General features: G+C 37.0%; 2 protein-coding genes across 2 annotated transcripts; both read left to right on the top strand.

Annotated features, from left to right (window-relative positions):
- Positions 1 to 76: 76 nt before the first annotated feature.
- On the top strand, positions 77 to 27940 carry LOC127420046 (PTB domain-containing engulfment adapter protein 1-like). The gene is made up of 10 exons (XM_051661990.1): positions 77 to 142; positions 7096 to 7216; positions 21369 to 21435; positions 21712 to 21783; positions 21896 to 21997; positions 22341 to 22478; positions 22578 to 22682; positions 26734 to 26793; positions 27103 to 27184; positions 27725 to 27940. Exons 3-10 carry the CDS (start codon positions 21391 to 21393, stop codon positions 27772 to 27774), a joined length of 654 nt encoding a protein of 217 aa, XP_051517950.1. The 5' UTR covers positions 77 to 142; positions 7096 to 7216; positions 21369 to 21390; the 3' UTR covers positions 27775 to 27940.
- LOC127420038 (E3 ubiquitin/ISG15 ligase TRIM25-like) lies at positions 16564 to 20846 on the top strand. Its single transcript, XM_051661975.1, has 2 exons — positions 16564 to 17416; positions 17740 to 20846. The coding sequence occupies exons 1-2, from the start codon at positions 16604 to 16606 to the stop codon at positions 18619 to 18621; spliced, it is 1695 nt and encodes a 564-aa protein (XP_051517935.1). The 5' UTR covers positions 16564 to 16603; the 3' UTR covers positions 18622 to 20846.
- Positions 27941 to 27945: the final 5 nt, after the last annotated feature.

Raw genomic sequence — 27945 nt, forward strand, 5'->3', positions numbered from 1 at the left:
CAAGCTTTGGCCCATGCACACCCCCTCCACCACCCAAACACCCTACACCACCTCTTTATCCCCAATACAGACAATAGGAAGGAGCTGCGAGGTTGAAGTCTCAGGCAGACTTGCTGTTTATGGCATGGAAAGGTTTCCAGGGGTAAACTGAACATTATTACATTTCGAACATGCATAATGTGAATATATAGCATTGAATTTAAGTAAACAAATTTCTCTGCCATGGCTTTGCATTTGAGTGTTGGACCATTTACATATTTAGAGGTATGTTTGTGTGTACGTAAACTGATAAAATGCAAATATAAGATTAATTTGTATTTTGCTGACTGAGTCTAAGTCAATAAATGAGAATCATTGAATAGGCTTAGTATTTTTGATTGCCTTTGTTGGTGTGTGTCTACAGTATGTTTGTGCATTTGTGAAAGCTTATGTGAAAAGCTGGAAACATACACACAGCTTAACTCTCTTACATTTGATTATACATTTTGCTGCTATATACTTTCACATTTTTAAAGTGATCAAAACATGAAATAAAAACACAATATTCAGATCTTTTCAAAGCTCTCATTCGCAGTAAACACTGTCAGGTGTGTATGTTTATGTATTTAGCATCATTCACATCAGTACACTATTCGATGTTTGCTGCCACTGCCAACATACTATATCAGAATAATGTTGTTTGATGTTGTTCAGTTTGTTTTATAGTGATAACATTGGCATATTCTTTTTATTTCATTTTGGGATGTTTGAAAAACTATATGTTGTTCTTACGAAAACCATATAAATTCTTAGATTATTTACAAAATATGACAAAACAATGTGTTTCTAGATATAGCAAGTACTAGAGGGATTCGTTCCTCCATTTCTAGTTTACAGAGTGTTTGGACCATCGGTCTAAGCTCATCTTGACATATACTGTAGGTTTAAAGAAAAATACAATTAAATTAGCATGTGTCCAGCTTCAGGTGGGGCCTGAATCTAATCCTGCTAATCCTGCTTTTGGTGACAAAGAAGATCAAAATATTAACTGTGCCCAATACTTTTGTAACTATATTAAGGTAAGGTATTTTAAATTTATATTGAAAAGGCAAGCTGAACAGATGATTCCATTACTATACATTGGTATTTGTGTGTATAGTTTTAGTAGTACACATACATATTTTATATGTGGATAGACTGAAATGTACCATATGGACACCATATGGAAAGCTTCTAAAATGCAAACCCACATCACAATACAGTCTCATGGAGAAATCGTACGGATTGTACAAGTTGGCTAAATCGTATGAAATCATACGAGATGGGTGGAACGAATTTTACAACAGCCAATGTCTCCTTCTAAAACAATACAAAACATACTCTTTCCGCTTCAAATCATGCTTTGGGACTCTACTCTATGGTTTGGTTTAGATATGGGGTTTGGGTTAGGGCATAAAATTAATAAGCATGTGCACAACATCTGACACACGGAACTTTCGCTTACTTCCACGTTACACATCAGGAGATTTGCACGGCTACAATTCGTACAAATTCATACAAATGAACTCATTCGATTTCATATGAATTAGTCATCTCGTACGAATTAGTCGACTCCTCATGAGATCAGGTTGTGTATCAATATGTGTATTGGATAAAAGGAGCTTAAATCCTTGAAAAATATCTTGTGCTAAGATTAGACAGGAAATAGTGATGATGTCATAAAAAAAGCAAATGGTTAGGATAGCTCCACTATAAAGGAAATTAGTCATGTTACTTTTTTGAATCTTCACTGATCATCTTTGATGGTCCCACAGTCTATTTTAAAAGCAAAACCCTTTCTGGTAATGTCCAGACACACACCATCAAAATACAGGTGCCCTCCAGTTTTCAAAATGCTTGTTCTGTTCATGACAGACATTCTTCAAGTTCAGTATACAGTAGCTTTGACTGTGGGTAAATTCAATGCATGTCTGTATTTATTGATTTATATTATTTATTTTTGGCCATAGTAGGAAAGAAAGGACAGTGAGTTGTGGAGGGAATGGGACTGGGGCAATGGTGCCAGTCAAATTCGAACTTCAGCTGTTCCTATAAACACATGACTTAATGATCAGATGATCACTGCATTAACCACTTGGCCATGTCTCATCATATATTAATTGTGAAAGATGCAAAGATGTAGGCACAGGTAATTTCTTATGAATTAACCAGTGATAGATAATTTTATCGTATATAGGCAGAATAATCAGACATTATTTGGCTATTTTGAGATTATGTGCATCAGAAAATACCACGTTTAACAAATTAACAAAAGTGTTACTTACTGCTGGTGGCAATTCTTACATCTACCAACAGTCCTGTCAATGATTTTTCTTATCATTAAATTGAATAATAAATATCATCAACATCTGCAGAGTTCCTTTCTGGCTGATTTTTTAAATAACTGTTTTTTGTGCAAATTATAAAATAATGAACGTACCAGATGACAGGGGAAAACAAAATCAAAGTAAACATCAACAGCCAAATTTATTCTTCTTAATTCTGTTAATTTGGAAGATCGTAAAATCTGCAAAACTCCCTACAGATCACGTATTGTAACCCATTCTACTGTGCTCCATTTTGTCACAAAGAGTTACACAGTGGAGCCACTTTCACTGGCATTTTTGCTTGTTTACTTTAACACCATGGTGGTCCCTGTCAAAATCGCCCCCCAGAGCAAATCTGATCACATGTCCCTCCTACACCACGCACCTGTGTCTGATCAAGATATTTATACACCACAACGTCACTGAAGCTCTCTCACAGGAAATAAACTGCCCAGAGGTACTGGAACTATGGAGAAACTGTACGATGGCTGACATAAACAACAGTGCACTTGAAGGGTTTTGGACGGGATGAGAGTTGGGTCAGCGATAGTCGCATAATATCCCCTGGTGAAAGTCGTATTGGGGTGCACAAGCCTCTTGTATCCACGGAAAGGTCTGAGCATAAATATTTCCACCAGTGCAGATGAAGGATTGTTATCATGTGCACAAACATGGCCAATGTGTTTGGGAAAGGTATATACAGAGTAAATATATACCCATTATTTTGCAGTTAGGAATCTATTTTAGACACAAAAATATGCATACAATATACACTGGGGTCCAAAAGTCTGAGACCACATTGAAAATCTGGGACTTATTCCATTTTAAGCTCTAAATAAAGTACGTTTTAGCATTTACAATAATTTAAGAAAAGTTATGCTGTAAAGAAAACGAGGAAGACATTTTTAAGATTCTATTTCTAGGTCAATAATCAGATTAAAGGACATTTGTGACACTGACCATGTTAACTTTACCAAATACTCTGTGGGACATTTTCAAATCATGCTGAATAACATGATCATCAGGTTTTGCAAAAACTTGTGAACTCCATGCCAGCTCGAGTGCATGCTGTTATGAACAAACCAAATACTAAGTAGTTTTTTTCAATACACCCTTTCACACAAATTGTTCTGCTAATTTAATTTGGGTAACACTTTAAATTAATGTTCCATTTGTTAAGGGTTTATGAACAATAACTCATTTACAAATGCACTATAATTGCATTATGAATATGTGGTTATAACAACATGAATAAAAAGGGTGACTGTCATGCGATACTTGCCAAATTGAGCCATTTTGCGTCACATGTTATAAATGCTTAATAACACTTATTCAACATTAGTAACCTATGAAAATTAACCTTAATGTAAAGTGGACACATATAAAAAATGTATAAAGGAGTTCCCATCATTAGAAACCTATTTACACAAAGTTCAGTATGGTTTAATGGTCATTAGTGTTGATTATAGGATTTTTTTTTTTTTTTACATCAGCGTGACAAGGAAAATAACAACACAAGTGAGTCAAGACATTACAGTAATTCATATAAAAATAAAGTGGACTGTAGCAAAATGACATAATCCCTCCTTTTAATCCCACTATAATTATCGATTTGTATGAATTTGTGACAGAAATCATATGAATTTTATGTTTTTGATTAATATACATTTTAATAAGTGTATTTATTAAGCATTTATAATATGTGAGTTAAAACGCTCACTATTTGGCAAGTATTCCATGACAGTCACCCTTTTTACTCATGTTGTTATAACCACATATCAATGATTTATAATGCATTTGTAAATGATTTATTAGTCATTAATAAACCCCGTTATTTACCATTAACAAAGGGAACGTTAATGTAAAGTGTTACTCAAATGATGTGCCTTTACCATCATGCATTACTTTGCGCAATATTTCATTCATACAAACGCATGCTTACACTCAATTATAAATGCACACACAATGCGTCAACCAACATACATATCTTTACCTGAACAAAATAAAGCTGCAAACAAAGACCAGAAATTGTGAAACTTATACCAGGGTGAGATTTCGAGGCAGGTATGTTTTCCTGAGACCTCTCATCTTGCGTGCTGCCACGTTGTTGCCTCAGTAACGTGGAGGAATTTCTGACAGGAAAAAAAAAACAAAAGGCCCGCTCTCAGAAAAGGAGAAAAAAGAAGGGCAGAGAAAAAGCAAAGAGGAAAACAGCAAAGCACTGGTCAAACAGAACCATATGGGAGAGTGTGGGGCAGGCTTTGATCTTGGCTCACCGCCTGATTGATGCTGCGCATTTCATTTCCTCGTCAAGGCCGTGACATAATGTTTCACTAACACTTGAGCCCCCTCGTACTCCTCCTCCAGCGCTCTTCTCTTTCCTTTACTTTTGCCCCTCATCTCTCAAATTCACCCCCTGCCACCTCACTGCAGAGCTTTCAGAGACGTCAATGAACAAAGAAGACAAAAATGTTTGTGCCTCACTAAACAACACGCCTATCAACATGCACCAAAACATTGTGGGCTTTGAAATGACCATCAAACAAGCTCTAATGTGACAGGAGAGAAAATTGAATGTGGTCAGTAAACGAACAGCTGTACTGAATGAATCTTTCCATATCTGAGAGTGGACATCTGCAGGACTTGTTTGATATGGCGGCGATGACCTCACTGTTGCTAAAATGTGGAAAAGCTGTGTCACAGAAGAGAGGCCATTGCAATCTGTGTTTGCAAGGGCGATTGTTGCTACTACAGTGACAATGCAGCCATAACAAAATGTCCTTGCTAACTTTCTACAAATTGGTGCTGGGATTTGAACACAGTGGGATCAGAAAAAGTTCCCGCACACTAAGAAAGTACATACTGTATAAGAAATGACCGCAAATTGTCATTGAAGTGAAAGGTTTTGTGGCACATATCCAGCCTGATCTCTTGAAAATATTGTGACTGTGGCAACATTTTTGCTAAGTGGCTCCAGGTGATTTTTTCTAGATTAATAATCTGTTCGGTTGGACTGAATGAATGCTGGTACCCTAGCAGCGATGTGAAATAGCGCTGCCTAGGAAGCCTGTCCGAAACCAGTTTCCAGAGGTACCCTCATACGTAAATGCTGTCTGTTAAGTCATTGACTGATAGATCAGCGAGGCAACAAGGTAGCTACCTAAGGATTCGGACTAAGCCTATGTCAGGTTCAGATTAGTCATCTATTCTTCCTGATCTTTGTCATTTGGTCATCCTGTCTTGTCATGTGAACCTAATGTTCATTAGTCCTGTCTTTTCATTGGTTCATGTTTATTGTCTTTTTATCTGGTTATCAGTTCAGTTTTGTCACTGGCCCTCATGTTTATTAGTTCTGTCTTGTTATTGGTTTTTGTGTTGTCTTGTTTCTCTAGTCTGTGTATTTATAGCCCTCATGTTCTCTTGTCCATCGTGTATAGTTGTTGTAACGTCGCTTCGTGGTTAGTTCCTATTCATGGTCTTTGCTTATAGTCAAGTTATTGTTTAGTGAAGTCTAGTCTCTTGTTTTTGTATCTCCTGGTTCATCCAATAAACTGCACTTGGGTCCTTCAAATCATCGTCCTGTTCTGCTCCTGCTCTGCCTGCTACGTTACACTTGCATGCTCTTCAGATTTCGCGCACCAGTCCTTTGCAGTGCAAGTGCAACGCTCTCAGTTGAGTTACCACGCAACTTAATCACAGAACAATCTTGTAAATGTATTTGGTTCTATAATGCAAACGTTAAAAGTGTTTTGATTTCATAAGATGGCATTGTGTGAGGAACAGGGTGAAAAGTACGTGTTTATGAACTGATGATCTGCCGTTTTAGTCATCGAGTCATTGAGCACGTTTACATGAACACCAATACGCTGATTACACCAAAAAATCAGCTTATTTAAAAAATCTGACAAAGCAAGAAAACCTTGTTTACATGAGATTTGAATAATCATGTTATTATTTTGACGTCAAACTGTGAAGGGACATGCGCTCAACACGTGCGCACATTGGATAAGCTGGTAAGAACACCGGTAAAGTTGTTTATATGCCACATGAAATCAGCGTAATGGGCAAAAATCTATCCGTGTCGACCGGTTTATTCTTAAGCCGTTTATGACCTTACACCGAGAAAGGAATGGCATTTATTGCGTTTACATGACCACACGCATTGTCGGCTTATTAAACATAACTGGTCTAAGAACGTGTATGTAAATGCGCTCATTGTTGTTGTAGCGCCTCTAGTGTTCATTTCACCAGGAAACTGCAACGATATGTACAACGAGCCACATAAAATTAATTTTGCAAAAGTAACATGTAGTAGCGTGATGAGACCAGGTTGGGTATTGTGTGAAACGAAACTAGAAATGGACTATTGTGTGTTTGTACAGTTAATCCAGCCTCAGGAAAGTGGTGTCCAAGGCATCTAAATACATTAAGCATTACTTTAGGGAGAGTTGACTTTTAGAAAACATCAAAAGCAATGTCCTGTTTGGCTACAATCAAAGTTCTTGTTGAATGGATTTTGTAAACAATGACTAATGTGGACCCTCGTCATCAGAAATGCATGAAAACACAAAGTTTGACCAGATGAACTGGCCCTTTCAGTTTTCAATTAAAGTTACAAATAAAGGTTTTCTTAGCCCCAAGGGTGAAAGCAATCCATTCTCACTTCTCAGATGAAGGTGGGCTGACACTCTGTTGTCCTTGTTCTTCTTGTCTTCCCTCAAGACTGACCTTCACTCACCTCTCTCTCTAGAGCTCTGGGTCACCTCCACACATCTGGGAGCCATTTCCTCCCCAAAGGACCCACTTCTTGTGGGCAGCTCCAGAGGAGGGGGAGAGCTTCTGCATAACATGGAGGTGGGATCATTGAAAAGGTAAGATTGATCCAGTTCCAGGTCATGAGAAATGTAAATCTGACCTCTTCTATGGCAGGACAAGAAGGAGGGTTCATTGTTAATGGAAAAGTTCACCCAAAAGTGAACATTCTGTCATACTTTACAAAAGGAGATCTTAGGTTTTATGTCTGAGCTTGTGTTTTTAATACAACAAAAATGGATGGGGGTTTATACTGCCAAGCTCCAAACAGGACAAACCCTCTAAAAGTAGTCCATATGTCTCTTGTGCTATATATGTCAAGTGTTCTGAAATCATATGACAGATCAGTACTGTATTTTGTTTGCTGTGGGACATCAAGGGAGTTTTAAAAGTTCCGAATTGTGAATGGATAACATAATGATGAAAGCACCATAGAATATTCATAAAAGTAATCCTTTTTAGTGTTCTATATTCTTGGTCTTCCAATGCCGTGTGATGGCTTTGTTTATTTTAAATCTTCTTTTTAAAATAAAAAGTTTATTCCCGTTTATTCCCATCTGCCATAACACTCTACAATACTATAACTAAATTTTTGCAAACAGAGTTTTACGTGCCGTTTTCTATGTTTTGCTGAAATTAACATTATCACACTACAACAACTGTGTGTTTTATTCACTCTTACTCACACCCTGCTATGTAATGATATTAAAACACTTTTACTCTAATGCATTATTTGAAAAATGATACATTTTAATGCTTGTATTATAGACCCACCTACATTTATACACTTAATCCAGTGGTTCTCAATTTTTTCGGTTCACGCCCCTTTTGTACCAAAATACCCCCCCCCCCCCAATAAATAATGTTGCATTTTTTTTCTGTAAAAAAAAATTCCATCTTCATACCATGAAAAAAAGTACATTAAAAATACAATTTAAAAAATGAACAATATGTTAAAAACTTTACTAAAAAGGATCTAAAAGAAAGAACTGTCACTAGGTTGTTGTTATTTTGTGAATACTTTATGTTACATAAATATATATATATAAAAATAATCCTCCATTCATCTGCATTTAACTATCAGAACGTTTTATATCTTAGAAGACATTTTTACACTAGAGGTATTTTTAATAAAACCTGATAATTGCAAGGATTCTTACTGTGAATGCAAATAAGCCTCAGCATTCTCTATAAAAGTATTTTTAAATTCCTCATCCAGTAATACTGACAGTAATACTGACTGTGATTGGCCCATCCTGGCCAGCACTGAAAAAAGTAACAAGTATCACGTGACAGTGTCGTCAACGGCTATGCGCTGCTTCTGTAGCGGACAGGACCTCTTATAATTTACATTTGATTAATGATACTGACAAACTTTAATAACCACTGAAATAAAAACTGACCGTTTTCAGCCATCATTTACTCACCCTCGTAATTTAAAACCAGTATGACTCTTTTCATCCATGAAACACAAGATTGAGGTATGAGAGGATCACAATTGTCCAAACTCCAAAAGCACACATAAAAACACCTTAAAAAGATGTCCATAACACTCGTGCCTTAGATTTAAATTCTTCTGAAGCCATGTAGTGTGTTGTGTGTGGAACAGACCGAAATTTAACCCAGTTGAAACTGGCACGAGAACAGTTTGTTTACACGAGAGCTGAGAGCACACCTGACATCATGAACGAGAACTGCGTGCACAAGGCGCGCTATGGTACAAGGTGAAAGTTTAAATTAGGCAGGAGAAAAGGCAGAAGAAAAGAAATTGGTTCTTGTGTGTATTGTCAGTATTTTTTTTTAATGTGTGAAAGTGAACGAGATTTGAAAATAGATCAGTCTCCTGCGCCCCCCTTACAATACCTTGGACGCAGAGACTAACCCAGCCAAGCGTGCTCGAAACGAAAGTAAAAGTGAAGCGAAAGGGTCATAGAAGCAACACAAAATGACATGGTTGCCTCAGTAAATTTGCTTTTGATGTTGAATTTGCTTTTAAAACACTGTCGGTTAGGTTTAGGCATTGGTTAAGGGTAAGGATGTCTGTTTTGTTCACCTCTAATTTATATTTTTGAACACTATTGGCTAGGTTTAGTTTAAAGTTTTAGGTTATGAAGGTATGTAATTCTTATTAAAATATTCACCTTAAAAACCTCATCTGATTACAACATATTACACTGGGAAACTGGAGCCAAAGTGTAATGAGGCATGTAATTTTGGTTTGAAAAAAGTTGCCATTGTCATGTAAATTTCATGAGATCAGGCTGGTTATGACAGCTTTGAAGTCCTCGCTTATCATGTGACTGACTGCGACATTCTAAAATTTGGATGTATCTTATAAATGAGATGTGACTGCCTTGACTGAAAGGAAGTTTGTTTTAGCAATTAAAACCTTCAGTTTCACACTGTTCCTCACATGGAGCTACTGTGTAAATTCTGAGGACTTTAAATGCAGCATGAGTGGGATTTTTATTTTTTATAAATAATTGTCACTGTAGTTGTATCTGCTTGATACATCTTTTCTATTGTTGAGAATTGGTTATGTTTAGGCATAGGGGTGGGGTTAGGTGTTCAAAATTATCTATATATTACTGTAATGTAACTCAAATTACATTTACCTGTCTGTTACATGTTTTATATTGTTTATAAGCAGTTAGGTTTAGGGTTTGGATTAGGGGATTTAAAACATCTATGTAATATTTTAATAGAGCTAAACTAATGTACTTATAAAACATTGTGATTAACATGTGACAACATCTGAAGATTGCTGAGCCAGTGACGGAACTATCCGAACTGAGGTGAGAACAGCATGACAATGAAGTTTTCATGATGCAGGCCGAACGTTGCAACAGTGACGCCTCACTTATGAGACCCCCTGTTTTAAATAAAAAAAGACAGATTGCACAACTGTCCACTTACATGCCATAGAACAAAATGTTGTATGTTAGGTCTAAATTTAGAAAGACCTTCATTCATTCATACAGTAGATCCAAAAATAATGCTCGACACTTTTTAAATGAAATGTCCTAACTAAACCGATTTAATAAAGCATTACCATTTTAAACTTTGCTCAAAATATCTGAATGTCCAATCTACTGTTGGCCAATCTATCATAAACTTGATCTTCATTAGTTGGCAAAATGCACCAACAAAATATAGCGCAGTCACAAGGCACAGTCGAAGTTCTAAAGATCTAAACAGAACTGTAAATTCTGATGGATATTTCATAAATAGCTTTGGGCTTTTGTTCTGCAATTGCGGAATTTCCTTAATTAGTCTTGAAGCAGCGTCTCAAAAGACCCTTTTAATGTCTGCATGGGCATCTGGTTTCTGCCTGATTCAAGATGGGTATTTTTTATTCATGTCTTATGCTATGGAACCAAAATAACTGCAAGGCCGAAGGATTCTTCCAATAACCCCCTCAAGCCAGTTCCCCTCTTCACAGAAGTAATGCATCAATTAAAACTTCCATCAAGGAGGGTGATCGGAATAAATGTGCAGTAAACAGGTCATAAAGGCTGGTACAAGAAGAACTCGGATTTACAGTGGATGAACGGTAGATTCATTCAAAATCAAACACACACACACACACACCTTGCATAAACAATTCAGCATGTTCATGGGTAGTGTGACATGCTATACTTCATCTAAAACTATTTCAAACTGTGCTTTCCTAATTTGCTAAAATTTTAATGTCTAATTCTCATGCATGCAGGTTTTATGATCTTATGTCATTGAGAGACTTTTAAAATCTTTTAAAACTGATTCCTCACACCGTAAGACCATTCAAAATGAATTTGTGGAGGCAAAATGTGATTAAAAATATTGAAAACGTGGTGAAATGGGCACCAGGGACAGGAGATTAGATATTCTCTATAAATTCAAAATAACTGATTATAAAACTGAATTAATGAACAACAGCATGATTTCAGGTGATATTGTGTTTTAAGAATGCAAAAAACAACACAAGTACGCACTGCATTCTCAGCATTGCCACAAGGGGTGCTATACAGTACAAGACCTACACTCACTGAGCACTTCATCAGGAACACCTGTACATCGACTTATTCATGCGATTACCTAATCAGCCAATCATGTGGCAGCAGTGCAGTGCATAAAATCATGTAGATACGGGTCAGGAGCTTCAGTTAATGTTCACATCAACCATCAGAATGGGGAAAAAGTAATCTCAGTGATTTGGACCGTGGCATGATTGTTGGTTCCAGACGGGCTGGTCTGAGTATTTCTGTAACTGCTGATCTCCTGAGATTCGCATGCACAACAGTCTCGAGTTTACTCAGAATGGTGCCAAAAACAAAAAACATCCAGTGAGCAGCAGTTCAGCAGATAGAAATGCCTTGTTGATGAGAGAGGTCAATGGAGAATGGCCAGACTGGTTTGAGCTGACAGAAAGGCTACGGTCAGATAAGCACTCTGTACATTTGCAGTGAGCAGAATAGCATCTTGGAATGCACACCACGTTGAACCTTGAGACGAATGGGCTACAACAGCAGAAGACCACGTCGGGCACTTTATTAGGACCACAGTGTTCCTTATAAAGTTCACAGTGAGTGTAAGTGTGAATTTTTTGCTTCTACAGTGAGTTTTCTCCTTCAAGTCAACTACTGTCATGGCAGAGCAACAGTTTGAAGAGAATATTGCTGATTAAGTAAGTTAAAGTCAATACATTTACAGCTGCTTACCTGAATAATAACACACCAGGTTTGATGGCATTGACATTCAAAGGTAACTCTATCACCCTCTTGCATTTAAGGCTCTGGGTTACTGACCAGAAGGTTGGGGGTTCAAGCCCCAGCACTGCTGCGCCCTGTTGGGCCCTTGAGCAAGGCCCTTGACCCTATCTGCTCCAGGGGCACTGTATCTGACCCCAGCTTAGCTGGGATATGCAAAAAAAAAAAAAAAAAAAAAGAATTTCACTGTATATGTGCAAATGTATAATGTGTGACAAATAAAGGCTTCTTCTGAGATTTGTTATTGGCACAGTAACAAAGAACACACGTCAAATGATTAGTCATTGTTTACTCACCCCTGTGTTGTTATAAACCCATATGACTAGCAGGGGCCTGGGTAGCTCAGTGAGTACTGACGCTGACTATCACCCCTGGAATTCAAATCCAGGGTGTGCTGAGTGACTCCAGCCAGGTCTCCTAAGCAACCAAATTGGCCCGGTTGCAAGGGAGGGTATAGTCACATGGGGTAACCTCCTCGTGGTCATGATTAGTGGTTCTCGCAGTGGGGCGCATGGTAAGTTGTGTGTGGATCGCGGAGAGTAGCATGAGCTTCCACATGCAAAGTCTCTGCAGTGTCATGCACGATGAGCCACGTGCTAAGATGCATGGATTGATGGTCTCAGAAGCGGAGGCAACTGAGACTTGTCCTCTGCCACCCGGATTGAGGTGAGTAACCGCGTCACCACGAGGACCTACTAAGTAGTGGGAATTGGGCATTCCAAATTGGGGAAAAAATAAGTAAACAAATAAATAAACCCATATGACTTTCTTTCTTTTTCTTAACACAAAGGGAGAAATTGTTAAAAATATTGTGATCAGTGATGTCATACAATGGCAGTTTATGGTGACAAGCTTTTCAAGCTTCTAAAGGACACAAAAATATAATTCAGAAGTCTAATAAATTATTCCATGAGACTCATGATTGTTATGAAAGCATACAATAAGGTTTGGTGCGAAACAAACCGAAATCGAATGTATTATTTGTTAAAAATGTTCACTGACAGTTGATATCCTGTGCACGTTCGTGAGTCTGCATGCAAGCTTTAGAACTCTTTGCACGAGAGCAACAGTAGTTATGCAGCACACGCGAGATGGGGCGTTCAAGCGTAAGCTCGTTTTGCTTTGCTTTAACAGACCACCAATGTTTTTTTTTTTTTTCACAATTTCTGCCTTTGTGCTAAGAAAAAGTAAGAAAGTGACATTGGGTTATAACAACACAGGGGTGAGTAAACAATGACTAGATTTACATTTTTCGGTGAACTGTCCCTTTAAGTTCAACTGACCATGCAGAGGCAATGAGTTAGCCAAGTGCTTGCATCTGTGTTCGCGTACTTCATACAGTATACTGTATTTCTGGCCAAACTCTATCAAATCTATCGAAAGAGATTATTTAAGTGAAACATTTATGTCACCCATTTTAATTTCCATTTCTTGAAGAACACTACACAAATGGCCTACACAAAAAGCCTGTAGGACAGTACGTCATTATCAAACATGTTAACTTAAACAAAACTACAAAGAATGAACACAGTATTGTTAATATTGTTCCCCCTAGTACTAGGAAGTATAGATATCTTGTGCACCTTTATTTAAAAAAAAAAATGTTTATTACAGCCTAATTAAATTTAAGAGGCAATACTGTATGGAAGGTTGTGGGGAAAGGGCCTGATCCGTCAGACTCATGTTTGTTCCTGTGGGAGGAGGGGGACCCATAAGTTGATTTAATAGCGTTTCCACTTCAAAGCAGAAGTTATTGCTGGGTTAGGGTCCCCCATTACCTGCACAGCCCACAGATGCTTTAACAAGCACTAAGGAAAGAACTGGCCTCTTTGAATACTGAACCCTTGTTTTAACCACGTCTAAATAGAAATTACAATTCCATCCTTATTATAACTGTGGTTTATACATAAAGAACACATGCACATTTGTTATTTCATGATGGGACCTCCCATTGAGTTCTGCTGTTCTTAAATTAAGCTCATTATAATCATGATAGACTAACCATAATCCAAATTCAAGACCTAACCATATACCTTATGTAAAATGTAAAATAACTAGGGCTGTCAATCAGTTAAAAAATAAATCAAATTAATTATATGATATGATGATTACTTCATCAAATAATTGCAGTCTAGCCATATTAAATTACTAAATTAACACTTCGTACATTGGCAGCCCTAGAAATAAGACATTATCTAGTCCTTTTATGAAGCTGTTTCCTTGTGGGTACCAACATTGTAGATTTTCAAGGTTGTATTATCTTTGCTTTGGACATTTATATAAAGCCATGTACATTCAAATTTTCTTCCCACATACAAAAATGGGATTTATTAAAGGAAGAAAAGGGAGGGGGGGGGGGGGTAGAGGAAATTTCCTACAGATCTAGTTACTATTCTTCTTTCATCAGATCATTCAGTGTGTATTCACTGTGTGCATCTGATATGTATCAGACCACAAGATGGCAGACATGATACTGTATGATATGGAGAATTGAATTCTGCCTGGTGCCTTCCCTCCCAGTTGTGCCTTTTACTCCCAACTCTGTAAAGTAAAATACAATGTGCTAAGAATATACAACAATTTATGTGGCATAATGATTACCATAGAAATATGTGGAATTGCAGATACGGAACAGATTTAAAACATAAAAATAAAAATGATGATCTAGTTAAAATGAAGGAAAATCAAATTCAAACAAATACAAATTCTAAAAACATAAACAAATCTATTAAAAAATGCTTACTGATTACTACAAGTGGGTTGTGATTTAGATCTGTATGAGAACCATTTTCACTCGATGTAAACTAAGTGTGCATATGAATTTCTTTGCAAAACTAACATTTTATTTTTTCAACTTTTTTAATGGATGAATTGAAGAGGACAGGGAAGAAAAAGCAGCTAAGTGTCCAGAATACATGGGAACTCTTAAATCATAAAAAAAAGAAAATAAAAAAGAAAAAAAGAAAACAAATCGTCACTATATCATTCTCATCCTTCCATTGTGTTATTTCACCATTTTAATGACTTTGCTATTATTATTATGATAAAGAATGAGTACCTGTATGTGTGTCCAGACTGTTGACTGGCAGGGTATACTGCTACGATAATTCCAAACTGATATTTTTGTGAATTCGGTGACGGTAGGTTGAAAGTTCTTCAGCTGAAAACGGTCTGTGCTTACCGAACTTTGAACCACTGCCCTCAGTGGTTGAAGTTGGAAATGCTGTTGAACATTCACAGAGTGAAATATCGACAGAGTGTAGGCAAAAGCGAACTGTTTGTAGTTGTAAATGATGATATACAGTCAACAGGAATGTAGATTTTATTAACTATATGCCCTAATACAAACCCCAACTCTAAACCTAAACGTCAGTGGAGTAAAAATGTAATCTTAGAGAGAAAATGCAACCTCTGAATTGCACTGATTATTGGTTATGTGAACATAATTAATTCCTGTTTTTTGTTTTGTTTTGTTTTTTACATACAAACCTGATATATGCTTCTCCTGAGTAAGCTTTGGTAGTCTTTTTAGGGTCTGATGAAAGGGTGAAGACTCAGATCTTTGTAGTGTTCTGTTTATTAGCACTGAACGACCCTATTAGTGTTGAATTAAATGTGTATATTTATTGTTAGTTGTTTCAAAAACACATAGAGTGGCCCCAAAAAGTAGTTGAATGCTTAAGCCAAACTTAAAATGCCTAATTGGATGTATGAAGTCAGTTCCCCTCAAGTTCACATAGGTGTTCTAGCAGAGTAACCACAGGTGTTGTTTATCACATTAACTATGGACATGTTCTACTAATGTTTGATAACCAGAAAGTGTCCAAATTTTGTCTTTATTCTGCACAGTATAACTCTCTGTTTATAAAGTGTTTCGCTTGAGAGGTGAGTTTGTGTTACTATTATTTAAAATAAATGACACTTAGTTTGACATTCAAGCATTTTGAATGTGGTATAAGTGTCCAAATACTTTTTGGGGCCATTGTATTTTACGAGAAAATAAGGCAATGAAAAATACTTGCTTTGCAGTGCAGTATTATGTCCTCTATACTAGCCCTTTGAGATACAAGCATTTCATTAAAATTTAATTATTATTGTTCCTCATCAGGTTTCTTTAACTGATCTCTTTCTAAATATTTTAGCAACATCAAAAGCATTTGATTTTGATTCTCTCTCAAAGGGGCCATCGCATGAGTTATACCATGTCAATTTTAAACAGTCATATCCTTTCCACGACACATTCCCAAACTTTTCTGGTTAGCACAACAGGATGAAGCACTCTCAAGGTTTTCAGATGTGGCAAAAAAAGAGCCCCCACACTGAGGAAGTAGTGTTTACTATAAACATAGACAAGCATGGCACATGTTTTTTGTAAAACTTAGCTTTCATTCTATTTCGCTCACTTCCTTGTTTTTTTAATGACCATCTGAATGTCCACCTTTGAGCTGGAACCACAAGGTCATGATGAGTTATAAAAGAGTCTAATCAACATGCATGAACAGCCGCAATGTTTAATTTATCCAACTTTCCATCATAGATTTTCGTTCTCTCTGTAAACATATTGTCAACTGCCATTGTAATGCATTCTCATATTGCCCAGTAGAACCACTTTCCTTTCTCAGCAATGTTGTCCCATCCCTGGAATGTTGCACTACAGGCTTATAACATGTTGAACCTTTAAATGCTCTGACTGTACACATGACCCTCACTATTGTACGTGTACATGTAGAAGTGCTGTCGCTGATAACGTGGAGAGACATGTCTCAAAGTAAACCTGATGAACGTCTAGCATTGGAGCTGAGCTGTCCGATCTGCTTGCAGCTATACCGTAATCCTGTGACCCTTCCTTGTGGACACAATTATTGCTTGAGTTGTATACAAAATGCAGCAGGCACAGAAGACCCCAAGAACCCGAGACGTTGCCCAGAATGTAGGGAAGAGTACGGCAGCCCAGAAACACTGCCAAAGAACTTCAAACTCAGCGGTATTGTGGATGGGTACCTGGCAGCTACATCCAATGGTGGACTGAAAGAAGAACCTGTAGTGCCGTGTGACCAGTGTCTAGAAGATCCTGCAGCTGCTGTAAAATTCTGCATACGCTGTGAAATGTCATTGTGTCTTGGCCACCTCAAGCGGCATGAGGAACGGCACCGTTCTAAAGGGCATATATTGGAGGAGCTGCCCATAGAACGAGATGGAAAGAGATGCCCGGTGCACAGGAAGGTAACGGAATATCTGTGTGCACAAGAGAGACTGTTTCTCTGCTCGGAGTGCGTGATAGAAGGGGCCCACCAGAACCACGATGTGCAGACATTTGAGGTAGCAAAAGAAGAAATGCAGAGAGTTCTGGAAGGGCTGGGAAAGGCTGTGTCTGATAAGCTACAGATGACAGAAGTTCTGCTCAGAAATGCCAATGAAAGAGATGGGCCTGTTGACAAGACAGAAGATAAACTGGTGGCCAGGGCAAACATTTTGCTGGACAATATGTCTACATTGATAAGCACATACAAGGTAAGCATGAAAAGTAAATTAACACAACTATAGTGATCACAGTGTGAATTTGACAACAGCTGGTTGAAAGTTTTGCTGCTGAAATTGGTCTGTTCTTACCAAAATTCCAACCACTCCCCCAGTAGCCAAACCTGTAAGTCTTGTTGAATGTATAATCACATGTGAGCATATTTTATATTTTGCAGAATAGGGTTGATTTCAGGGTAAATTAACTTTCGAAAGGATCAACTGGCAAAGCAGTGTGCTAGCAGCACCAAGGTCGATAACATACTTTCATGTTGCAGTAACTTGCATTTACACTGTTTATATTTTATATTCTAAAGAGTCTTATGAGCACTGCGATGGACGATGAACTTCATTTGCGTGGCAAAAGCTGGCAGGCCAGTCTGAGTGATTTGGAGAATTGTCACAAGCTGCTGCAAGAAGCCCACCAGAGTGCCAGTAAGGTTCTTTCTGAATCCTCAGAGTTTCTCTTCATTCAGCGCTACCTTAACATTGAACCAAGGGTCCGCCAGGCTGCTAACACCACCATTCCCAGTCTACCTACCCAAGAACCTTCATGTGCCAAACACCTGCGCTCTACTCTTCGAACAGACACCTTCCATGCCGAGATGAGTCTTCTACTGGAGTGTCTCCATGGTATGATGAACCCTCTGGACCTGACCTTCAACCCAGCCACGGCCCATCCCAGCCTTATGCTGTCTACCGATCTCAAAACAGCCAAGCAGTGTGAGAGAGGGAAGAACAGCAGTGTTGGAGACCAGGGTGAGCGGTTCTCTACCGCAACTCAGGTCATGTGCTCCCAAGGTTTCTCTGCAGGAGTTCACATGTGGGCAGTGGAGATAGGGCCTGGATGTATGTGGTCAGTTGGACTGTGCTACAAAAGCATCCTGCGTAAAGGTGATCACAGCAGGCTGGGGCATAACACCAGCTCCTGGAGGTTGCAGTGGAAGAACAAAAAGTTGACGGCATGCCACGATTCTGCTAATATGGTTGTAGGTGACGGGCTGGTTGTGCCACCAAAGAGGGTTGAAGTGACCCTGGATTACGAAGGAAGAACTGTTGCTTTCCATAGCACAGGACAAGCAGGAAGAAAGCAGCATCTTCATACATTTAGTGCCATATTCAAGGATATAGTGTATCCTGCATTTGGGATCCACTCTACCTCGGAGGAGTCTTGGATCACACTTTTGAGTGGAGTTTGAGTGACACATTCATAGATACACATGTTTTGCTCACTTTCATTTTTCACTTAATGTAACACTCTTGCCTGCTTTCATTCTTCTTGTTGTTTGATTAAATTTTTTTTTTTTTTTTTTTTTGCATTAAAATGCCTAAACATCTACACTTGAAAAGGTTTGGACACTTATTCCACACTTAAAAATGTATGGATTTATTGCATTAGATAACAAAATATCTAACCAAGTTGGATCTCCAAACAAATGATGCTAGACCTTTTCTCATAACTATTTTTTTTTTTTACATGTTTTGTTTAAAGTGTGTTTTATTAAACTACATGCCACTTTGTTAGTAATATTTTGCATCTATCGCAAATACATTCATACATTTTTAAGAGTGGCTAAAGTGTCCAAATACCTTTTGGGTCCACTGTACAGTATATACTAGACTAGTGCAAAGCAACTACAATCACAAATTGGCATAGTTACCATAATGACTCTTAAGGAATCTGTTTTTATAAACAGCCTTTTTTAATTGTGAATGTCACGTTTGTATGACAGCTATAAATATCACAGCACTGTGTAGGCACTTACAGGAAGAAACTACTGTAGTAACTGAATGATTGTTGTTTAAAAATTACTGTAAGGTCTAGTTACCTTAGGACAGAATAAAATGAGTGTTTTGAAGAAAGGGGAATTATGGTCAGTGGATTAACACCACAGAAAGTGTCATTAATCCAGTGCTCAACTTTATCTGAGAAACAGGTGTTTTCATACTCTTTCAAAGAACACAGAGCTTGAATATTACCAGTGAATTTCATAGCCACTCAAGTATATTTCACAAGAGTTTCTGCTGTACGCAGATAAACTTGAATAACTGATTGGGAATATGTAGTCACGGAAGCAATGAATGTGCAAAGATGCTAAAGAACAGCAGTGTGAAGGCATGCATATGTGTGTGGTTTTGTATCTGTGAGCTGAGAAAATAATTTTAAGCTTGGTTAAAGATGTGAAGATGCCCTGAGCAAAGTATGCATACAGTAAACTGCACAATTTCGAATTAAATGGGAAACAAAGAAATGTAGCTTGTTCTGCAAAACAGGACATACTTGTTTATATCTTAAAACCGATTGTCTTGAGTCAACCACAGTCTGGACTGACACAGTTTCCCATAAAAATGTTCTTGTCTCTTTGCATTTCTCTCTAGTGAACTATGATTAGGTATCTCAAAACATGCAGAGGTTTTGTTACATGCAGATGGTATCAAGTACTGAACATACTTTTTCTGTGTTACACCCTGTGTTATGTATCACAGGGTGTAACAGTATGTCCTTGGAATTTTTTTTTGATCATTGTTGGATGATTGCACCTTTGTTGTCAGGCGTTTTTGATCGTTTGAACTCATTTGGTCAAACCAGTTTTTGTCTTTGTTTGTAAAACCATTTAACTTGAACTGGTAATTCATGTTATGATTTTAAGTTGTATTTTAGTAGAATGGATTTTACAGCATTTGAATGAGTTAATTATAAATATTAGTTTGTTCTGTAGTACTTTTTTCTTTTGTTAAATGCTAATAGAACATGGGATTATAAATATTTTATTTACAGCAGCTCCATCTACTGGTTACAGCAAGCTTTTTGTTCTTTGGCATCTCATATATAATCTCATATATAATACATAGAATCTGCTTATGGTCTGAATTGCAAATGTAAAATTAGAGTAATGTCTCTATACATACATAACGTGTCCATAAGCAGATACAGTATGACATCACATCTGCAATACAACAGATGGATATAGTTAAGTTATTAGGTTTGATGTGCCATAAAAAAAAAGAAATATAAAAGTTAACCATTAACATCGTGTGACTTTAACCCTAAAACACTGCGGAAGAAGACATCACTCCAACTATACAAAGTTCCCACCTAAATGTAAGTGTAATCCAAATGTATACTGTATATAAATAAACATTTATACATATAAAATACATACAGTATATATGTTTCTATGCCCTGTGATTTTGTGTGGTTTTCTGAACTGTACCTCACATTTACAACATACAGCATTTTCTTTATTTGTTTTTTCAATGTTACTGTAAGAACCTCAGAAACCTCTGCCATAGTCTGTTTTGTATACCTCTCTCTACTGTGATTTGCATTTACATTATATGTATTAAACTGCTGTGATGTTAATTAATAATTTTGTGGCAGTGAATTTATGTCATATACAGTGTGTATATATATATATATATATATATATATATATATATATTTAAGCAATATCACACGAGCAAGAGTGCGATATGGGCCTACATCAGCACTGCTGTGATTCGGCAACAGGCCGAGTGCCGTAGGTTTAAGTGGTTTACGTGGACTTTTTTTTAGGTTACAAACTGGTAATTACAAGGGTATTATGCTATAAATGTGGTTTATGAGGACATTTCTAGTGTCCCCATAATTCAATCACTTAAATATACTAAACGATGTGTTATTGAAAATGTAAAAATGCAGAACGTTTTTTGTGAGGGTTAGGTTTAGGGGTAGGGTTAGGGTTTAGAATCTATAGTTTGTACAGTATAAAAATCATTATGTCTATGGAGAGTCCTAATAAGGATAGCTGCACCAACATGTGTGTGTGTGTGTGTGTGTGTGTGTGTGTGTGTGTGTGTGTGTGTGTGTGTGTGTGTGTGTGTGTGTGTGTTATTTGTCTATGAAAATAATTAAAAATGTAATCATCCTCTGTGCTACAATACAACTTGGATTTTGTTTTAACAGTTGTGTCAAGTGAGTGGTAAAAATGAATGACATAGATGATGACAGTGAAATATCCTTCTCAGTTAAAGTGAGTAAATCATCTCATTGTTGTAGACAGTATAAATGTTGTAAGTAATAAAAGCAAATGGCATCTGTAAACATCAAAACTAACTTCACTTTTAGAGCTATTTTTGCAATGACTTTTGAGGTTTATGCTACTTTAAATTTTTCTTATAATGCATTCATACATTTTAGGTATAGCAAAAGTGTCATCTGTACTTATAAAGTAATGCTCTTTCATTTGTTATATCGTAGTTGTTTACTGTTCATCACTCACATAGCAGTTTGTGGGTTGTGTTTGTAGTTTTTGGGTCGTGTTGAGGTGGCCTGTCCAGGTGGGATGCAGATTCTCACAGATGCAGTAGAAACCCTGCAGGTCATATAACCTTAAATGTCACTGTACTGGAGCCATTACAAATTTCACTGTTTACATTACTCGATACTGTAGTATCCACGCATCCAATTCTAACTCATTTCCATTTGTTCAGGATCCCAATAACGAGATGGATGTGAACGTGAAGAACAATAAGAATAAAGTACATTTGTTTCTGACCAGGAGTGCCATTGACATCCTAGAACATAAAACAAAGGTGTAACAGAGGAGTGTACATGTTCAGATTCAGACAGTGATACTCATATTTAAAGGGATAGTTCACCCAAAAATGAAAATTTTGTCATGATTTACTCACGCTAATTTAGTTCCAAACCCGTATGACTTTCTTTCTTCATTGGAACCCAAATGGTGAATGGTGAATGGTGACTGAGACAAAAATTCTGCCTGACACCTTATTTTGTGTTCCACGGATGTAGGAAAGTAATACGGGTTTAAAAAAACATGATGGTGAGTAAATGATGACAGAATTTTGGGGGGAAATATCCCTTTAAAGACAGCAATTAACCCTGTTTGATCCTCTCCCTCTCTCTGTTTTTCAGTTCATGCTGTACACCTGCGCTCTGTCCTCCATTTCATTCAGTGCAGTTCACCCGACACAGCCCAAAATCCTTGGCTTTGTGTCCAAACACCCTGCGGCAGACATGTTTCACTGCTACATCTTCCAGAGCAAGAAGTTTGTGAGTTCCTGAAATCTTCAATGTATTTACATCACTGTTGCATGTAGCACAAGTAAAAATCAAGTGTATATCTTTTTTTTTTTTTTTGCTCTCTCTTAGTCTCATCTGCTGGTGTCCATCATAGGTGACGCTTTTCAGGCTTGTAAACAAAATGAAAGTCTGGGAGGTGATCGTGACCTGGTGGTGGAAGCCCTGAGACACAAGGTAATCAGCATACAGAACACAATCAGATAAATTGGGAAGACTGGGGCTAGTTGTCACAATGGGAAGTTGTCACTCTCAGTATTGAAGGTTTTGAGTCAAAAGTCCAATTATGCAAATCTCTAGCAGTGGTTTTGTATGCTGATTTCAAACACCAAGTTCAAAACCCTCTTAAATTAGAATTATTTTTTGTGAATTCAACACGCCTTATTTCTAGGGTCAGCTGTACTGGATAATGAAGGTCATTTTTGACCCAGTACAGGTAAAGAATAAGTTATATAATCACTGCATAATTTTTGGTAATAGAACCAAATGTTTTGACCTAGTCAAGACCATCAAAACAAACAAAAGAAAAAAGAAAATGATTTTTTTGTACATAATAGTTTAACCTCTTCAGCTCTGGAGCATTTTTGGGCTGCTGCCTGCAGTTTGTTTACATTGCTCTCCATTTACACATACTGTGGACTAATCGCCAAAAATTGGTCTGGTTCTGTTTACTCCATCTCCCTCCAAAAAGTATTATTTTATTCCATTATATGGCATCAAGTACTAGAAAAAAATGATTTTTCTTCTGTCACAAAATGCCGATCTGAAATGTAGGTGGCGTTCTAATGCGTTTTAGCCCTCACAGATGTGCTCGTCCATAGACATTCTATCTAATTTTCAGTTCAAGCACCACCCTTATTGTTTCAATTAATATCTTGGCTCTGAGTGGACTAGAAGGTCAATCTAGTGTCATTAGAAAGCTGACATCCTCCCCTTTGTGATATATATGTATAACATTTTATTATCAGTAATCAATAACATATATTTCCGATAATTTGTTTAGCATGCTTTTCCAGCTGGACCACATATTTTGTTCTGGACATCAAAGTTATAAGCGAACTCACAGACAAGTAAAAAATGGCAATGTTTTAGAAAACTACCTAAGGTAAAAGCAGATCTAAAGTTTTTAACTATTTCTGTCTTACAGCAGCAGTGACTGCCACATTAAAGAGATGCTTGTATTTGATGTCTTACAAATATCATATTTCATTTTGTGATTCTTTTGAAAATCTTTCAAACTGTGGTATTAGGGCAACAAAATTATCAGTACAGTCACATTACTGAGAAGGAGAGCTTTCATTTGATATAAGATTTGTCTATTTAAGTGCTATTTGAAAATCTTTTATAACAATATTAATATTTCTACCACATGACCTCTAGGTGGTGCTGATTTGCGGCACGAATGTTTTCAGTTCTTATTTTATTATTTTATGTAACATAAATGCAGAAGTGATGGTTGTCTATGAAATTTCAGATTGTAAGCTTTCAAATGATACCACATATGCCTGACTTATGTAACCAGGGACTTGAACATGTTAAGCGTAAACTTTGCTCCGCAGAGTTGAATAAATAACAATTTAAAACAAATTGTTCTTTCCATTGTCCCTTACGGAAATAACCAGTTGTGCCCTTTTACCTACCTTCGAACTTTCTGGATGTTTTAAAGCTTTAAATTGATTATGTGAATCAAATTTGAGCTAAAAATATTTCTAATTATCTCAGATTAAGCCACTAGCCCCAAACCATTCCCTAGCTCCCCCACCTGGTCCACTGGGTACTGCATATTTCTCAAAAATGGCATACTTTCCTCTCATACTGGGTTTGTGCACACATGTCCACGCACACAAACACCCACAGAAGGTTTTTTTTTTTACAGTTTTGAACAAGTAATATGTTAGTAAATAAGTTTAGGGTACAATGGGGTACAGGGACACAACTAGCAATAAAATGTATTATCAACACTATTATATCATTTTCGTCTTGCGTTAACTAAATTAAATATGTATATATAAATATGTAATAACCAAGTGAAGGCTCAAAGGCTTCATATATGAGTTAAAGGATTAGTTCACCCAAAAATGATAATTCTCTCATGATTTACTCACCTTTAAGCCATCCCAGATGTCTTTCCTTCTTCAGTAGATCCAAAATGAAGATTTTTATAAGCACATTTCAGCTCTGTTTGTCCATACAATGAAACTTAATAGGTGCCATGACGCTGCTGGCTATTTGATGGTCCAAAAGTCACATTTAGGCAGCATAAAAGTAATCCACACAACTCAATTAATGTCTTCTGAAGCAAACTGACAGGTTTGTGAAAAAAACAAATCGATAATTAAAAGTTTTTATCTTTAAATCGTTGCTTTCGCCCACCGCTGTATTGCTGTTTGAAATGAAATAACTCTCGCGTAACGTTTGTTCCTCTGTTGTATACAAAGCGCGTGCTACTGACTTCTTGTGTGACGTAAGCGCAATGGCGTGTTCACGCGAGAAGTAGGAAGCGCAAGCTTTGTGATGGGTCGACTGGTAGCAGGAAGGGTTTTTTAAAAGTGAATTAAGTTTTAATTATCTATTTATTTTTTACACAAACTTATCGATTTGCTTCAAAAGACATTCACTGATCGACTGGAGGTGTGTGGATTACTTTTATGCTGCCTAAATATGACTTTTTGGACCATCAAATATCCAGCAGCGTCACGGCACCAATTTGCTTTCATTGTATGGACAAACAGAGCTGAAATGTTTTTATAAAAATCTTAATTTCGGTTCTGCTGTAGAAGGAAAGACATACACATCTGGGATGGCTTAAAGGTGAGTTAATCATGAGAGAATTATCATTTTTGGGTGAACTAATCCTTTAAGAAGTTACTGTGCTCTGTTAAAAAATAACAACAATGTCTGAGAGTAAATTCAGTAGTGGTTTTAACTATCACGCAAACCACACAAATGCATGGGGCCCTGGTAGGAAAGCTCCGCAAAAACCACTTGAGGGGTGACATCACATGTTGTTCTGTGTACATGCATGAATATGCCGTTGTCAGCTCTCTCGGAGTGGTTCACATTAGAGGTCCACCAGGTTGGGACAGATTAGGACTTTTAGTTCGGGTTTGTAATTTATGAAAAAAATATACAGGCCATCCTAACTTTTTTCGCCCACATGCTCTCACTCACAGATACGTGCGAACAGAAGAGTTAAGGGCCATTCACACCGAACAGGTTTTTTGCCCGCGTTTGCTCTGTTTTTCCATTGTTTTCCTACGTAAACATGTGCTGGACGAACGTCCATACCTGCTGCACCGCATCTCATTTTTAGACACTGTGTCAAGTTAATAAGAACTTCAGGTTTCAAAAACGCATGTCGAGACACCTGCGTTCTGTTTCATTCGTTGCACTGCATTTTGATTGTTTTAGCGCAGGTGTCACAAAGATTTAACGTTCTGAACAAGTTCAGGCTGCAAAGAGGGGACTGTTACAATTTGTAAAATTATTCCAGATTGTTCTGCACCAAGCAAAGTTTCAGTGCTTGATAAACGGCAATGGGTTTTTTTTCCTTTTGCTCTAATGTGCTGAGGGGCCGCCATGGCTTGTATGTTTACTGTTACTGTAACTAATTTTTCCTACGATGCTAACATAAAATACAGCCTTTTGCAACATGATGAACAATACACTGCAGTATTAGAATATAAGCTCCAGATATTGAGGCAGTCACGTGGTTTTCAGACGAATGAAGCTTCGGACGTCACAGATCACAATTGTTCCCCCAAATGAGAGAAGCTGCTTCAATGTGTACAGTGCCTCAATGGCACAAAGCTATTTCAGCTGCTGTCAGGCCTTGATTTAAGAGATTTGTGACGCGCTCCTTCTTCTCTGACATTGCCACACTGAATGACGTCTCTGGAATGATTCTGCAGTGATTTACACTTAAGTCGTGATCTCGAGAAAACAACTTTTGTTATGTAGTATAGAACATGAGAAAATTAAGTCATGATCACGATAAAACAATACACAAAAAAGTGATAAACCATGGATATAAATTGAGACATCCTTGGCCAATGCTTGCCAAGTTTTTTAATGTTTATTTTAATTTTTATTATTCTTTAAAAAATTATGTTACTCAATTAATATTCAATATATATCTTCACCACACCCCAGTATCAGTAACTTTGAGCTTTAGTTTAGTTTGATTGGTTTTCTCTGAGTATATCTGATATCTCCCTCTGCTTTTTAGAATAAGATACTGCAGCGAGAAAACACGGAGCTGAAGAGGAGACTTCAAGCTCATGGAGAAGTAGGTTACATGTCACACTATGAGGCTAAAGTTTTCACATCACAAAACACATACAGAGGTGGGGTGGGGTGTTCTTCGTTGTCATGCAAATAAATTCGTAATGGTGCTAAAAAAAATATGCTTCATTTTGACATGTTCTTGACAGGCTATTTTAAAATTCAAAATGTAGAAAAGGATGCAATGCTTCAAGCTTTCAAGGATATTTCTTGTACACATCCATAATACTATTCATAATATTCTGTATCCATTGAATTCATAATTAGTAGCACTTCTTGGTGTTCTCAATGAACACAGATATATTTCTTCCAGAACATTGATGGAGTCCACGTTTATGAAAACGAGTCCGATGTTGATAAGGTTTCATCTAATTCAGGACAGCCCACATCACATGGTATGTGCTGAGCACTCACAAACACATTTAACAACACACATACTTACACAAGCTTGTAGGCAAATCCTTGTGGAGACTTCACATTCACATCATGGTATCTATAATGACTATACCTAAACATACCCCTAAAATACACCTTTTAGCATTTTATAGTATGAGTTAAGACCATTATTAGACCCCTTATATGGCAAAACTTTTATTTTATATATATCTCACTGTTTAATAATCCTTATTTAACTTGTTTAATATAGATTTTATCCCATAAAATAAAACAAATAAAAGGGCTGTTATCAATTGCCCAGGAACAGTTAAAGGTGTAATATTATATTATATTATATTGTATTATTTAATATTATATTATTTCTTATATTATATTATATTATATTATATTATATTATATTATATTAAATTGTATTGTTTTGTATTATATTATATTATATTATATTATATTATATTATATTTAAGTGTGCAGTTAGGGTGTTGGCAAGACTTTTTATGATGATGATGTATTCTCTTGATTTGTCTTATTTTTTATTTCAGTGAGATTCTTCTCAGATGATGATCAGGTTCCTTTGCAGAGGAATTTCTGATTAGAAACAGATAAACTCATGCTCCATCAAGATGAATGCTCAAAAAACGACCATGGCTCCTGAAACACCACCAACATCCCCAGCAGATGTGACATTACAAACCTTCAAACACTTCATGTCACTTAAAAGATTTCAGATTCTCATAATCCTGGATTGTTTCTTGGGATATCT

This window comes from Myxocyprinus asiaticus, chromosome 29, assembly GCF_019703515.2.
Source record: "Myxocyprinus asiaticus isolate MX2 ecotype Aquarium Trade chromosome 29, UBuf_Myxa_2, whole genome shotgun sequence".
NCBI classification, from domain to species: domain Eukaryota; kingdom Metazoa; phylum Chordata; class Actinopteri; order Cypriniformes; family Catostomidae; genus Myxocyprinus; species Myxocyprinus asiaticus.

Excerpts from the sequence above, each read along its gene's own strand:
- LOC127420038 (XM_051661975.1), top strand. The coding sequence starts at position 16,604 with ATGACCCTCACTATTGTACGTGTACATGTAGAAGTGCTGTCGCTGATA. Across the intron at positions 17,417-17,739 it reads CATTGATAAGCACATACAAG|AGTCTTATGAGCACTGCGAT; the intron begins GTAAGCATGAAA and ends TATATTCTAAAG.
- LOC127420046 (XM_051661990.1), top strand. The coding sequence starts at position 21,391 with ATGAATGACATAGATGATGACAGTGAAATATCCTTCTCAGTTAAA. Across the intron at positions 22,479-22,577 it reads TCTTCCAGAGCAAGAAGTTT|TCTCATCTGCTGGTGTCCAT; the intron begins GTGAGTTCCTGA and ends GCTCTCTCTTAG. Across the intron at positions 26,794-27,102 it reads GACTTCAAGCTCATGGAGAA|AACATTGATGGAGTCCACGT; the intron begins GTAGGTTACATG and ends TATTTCTTCCAG.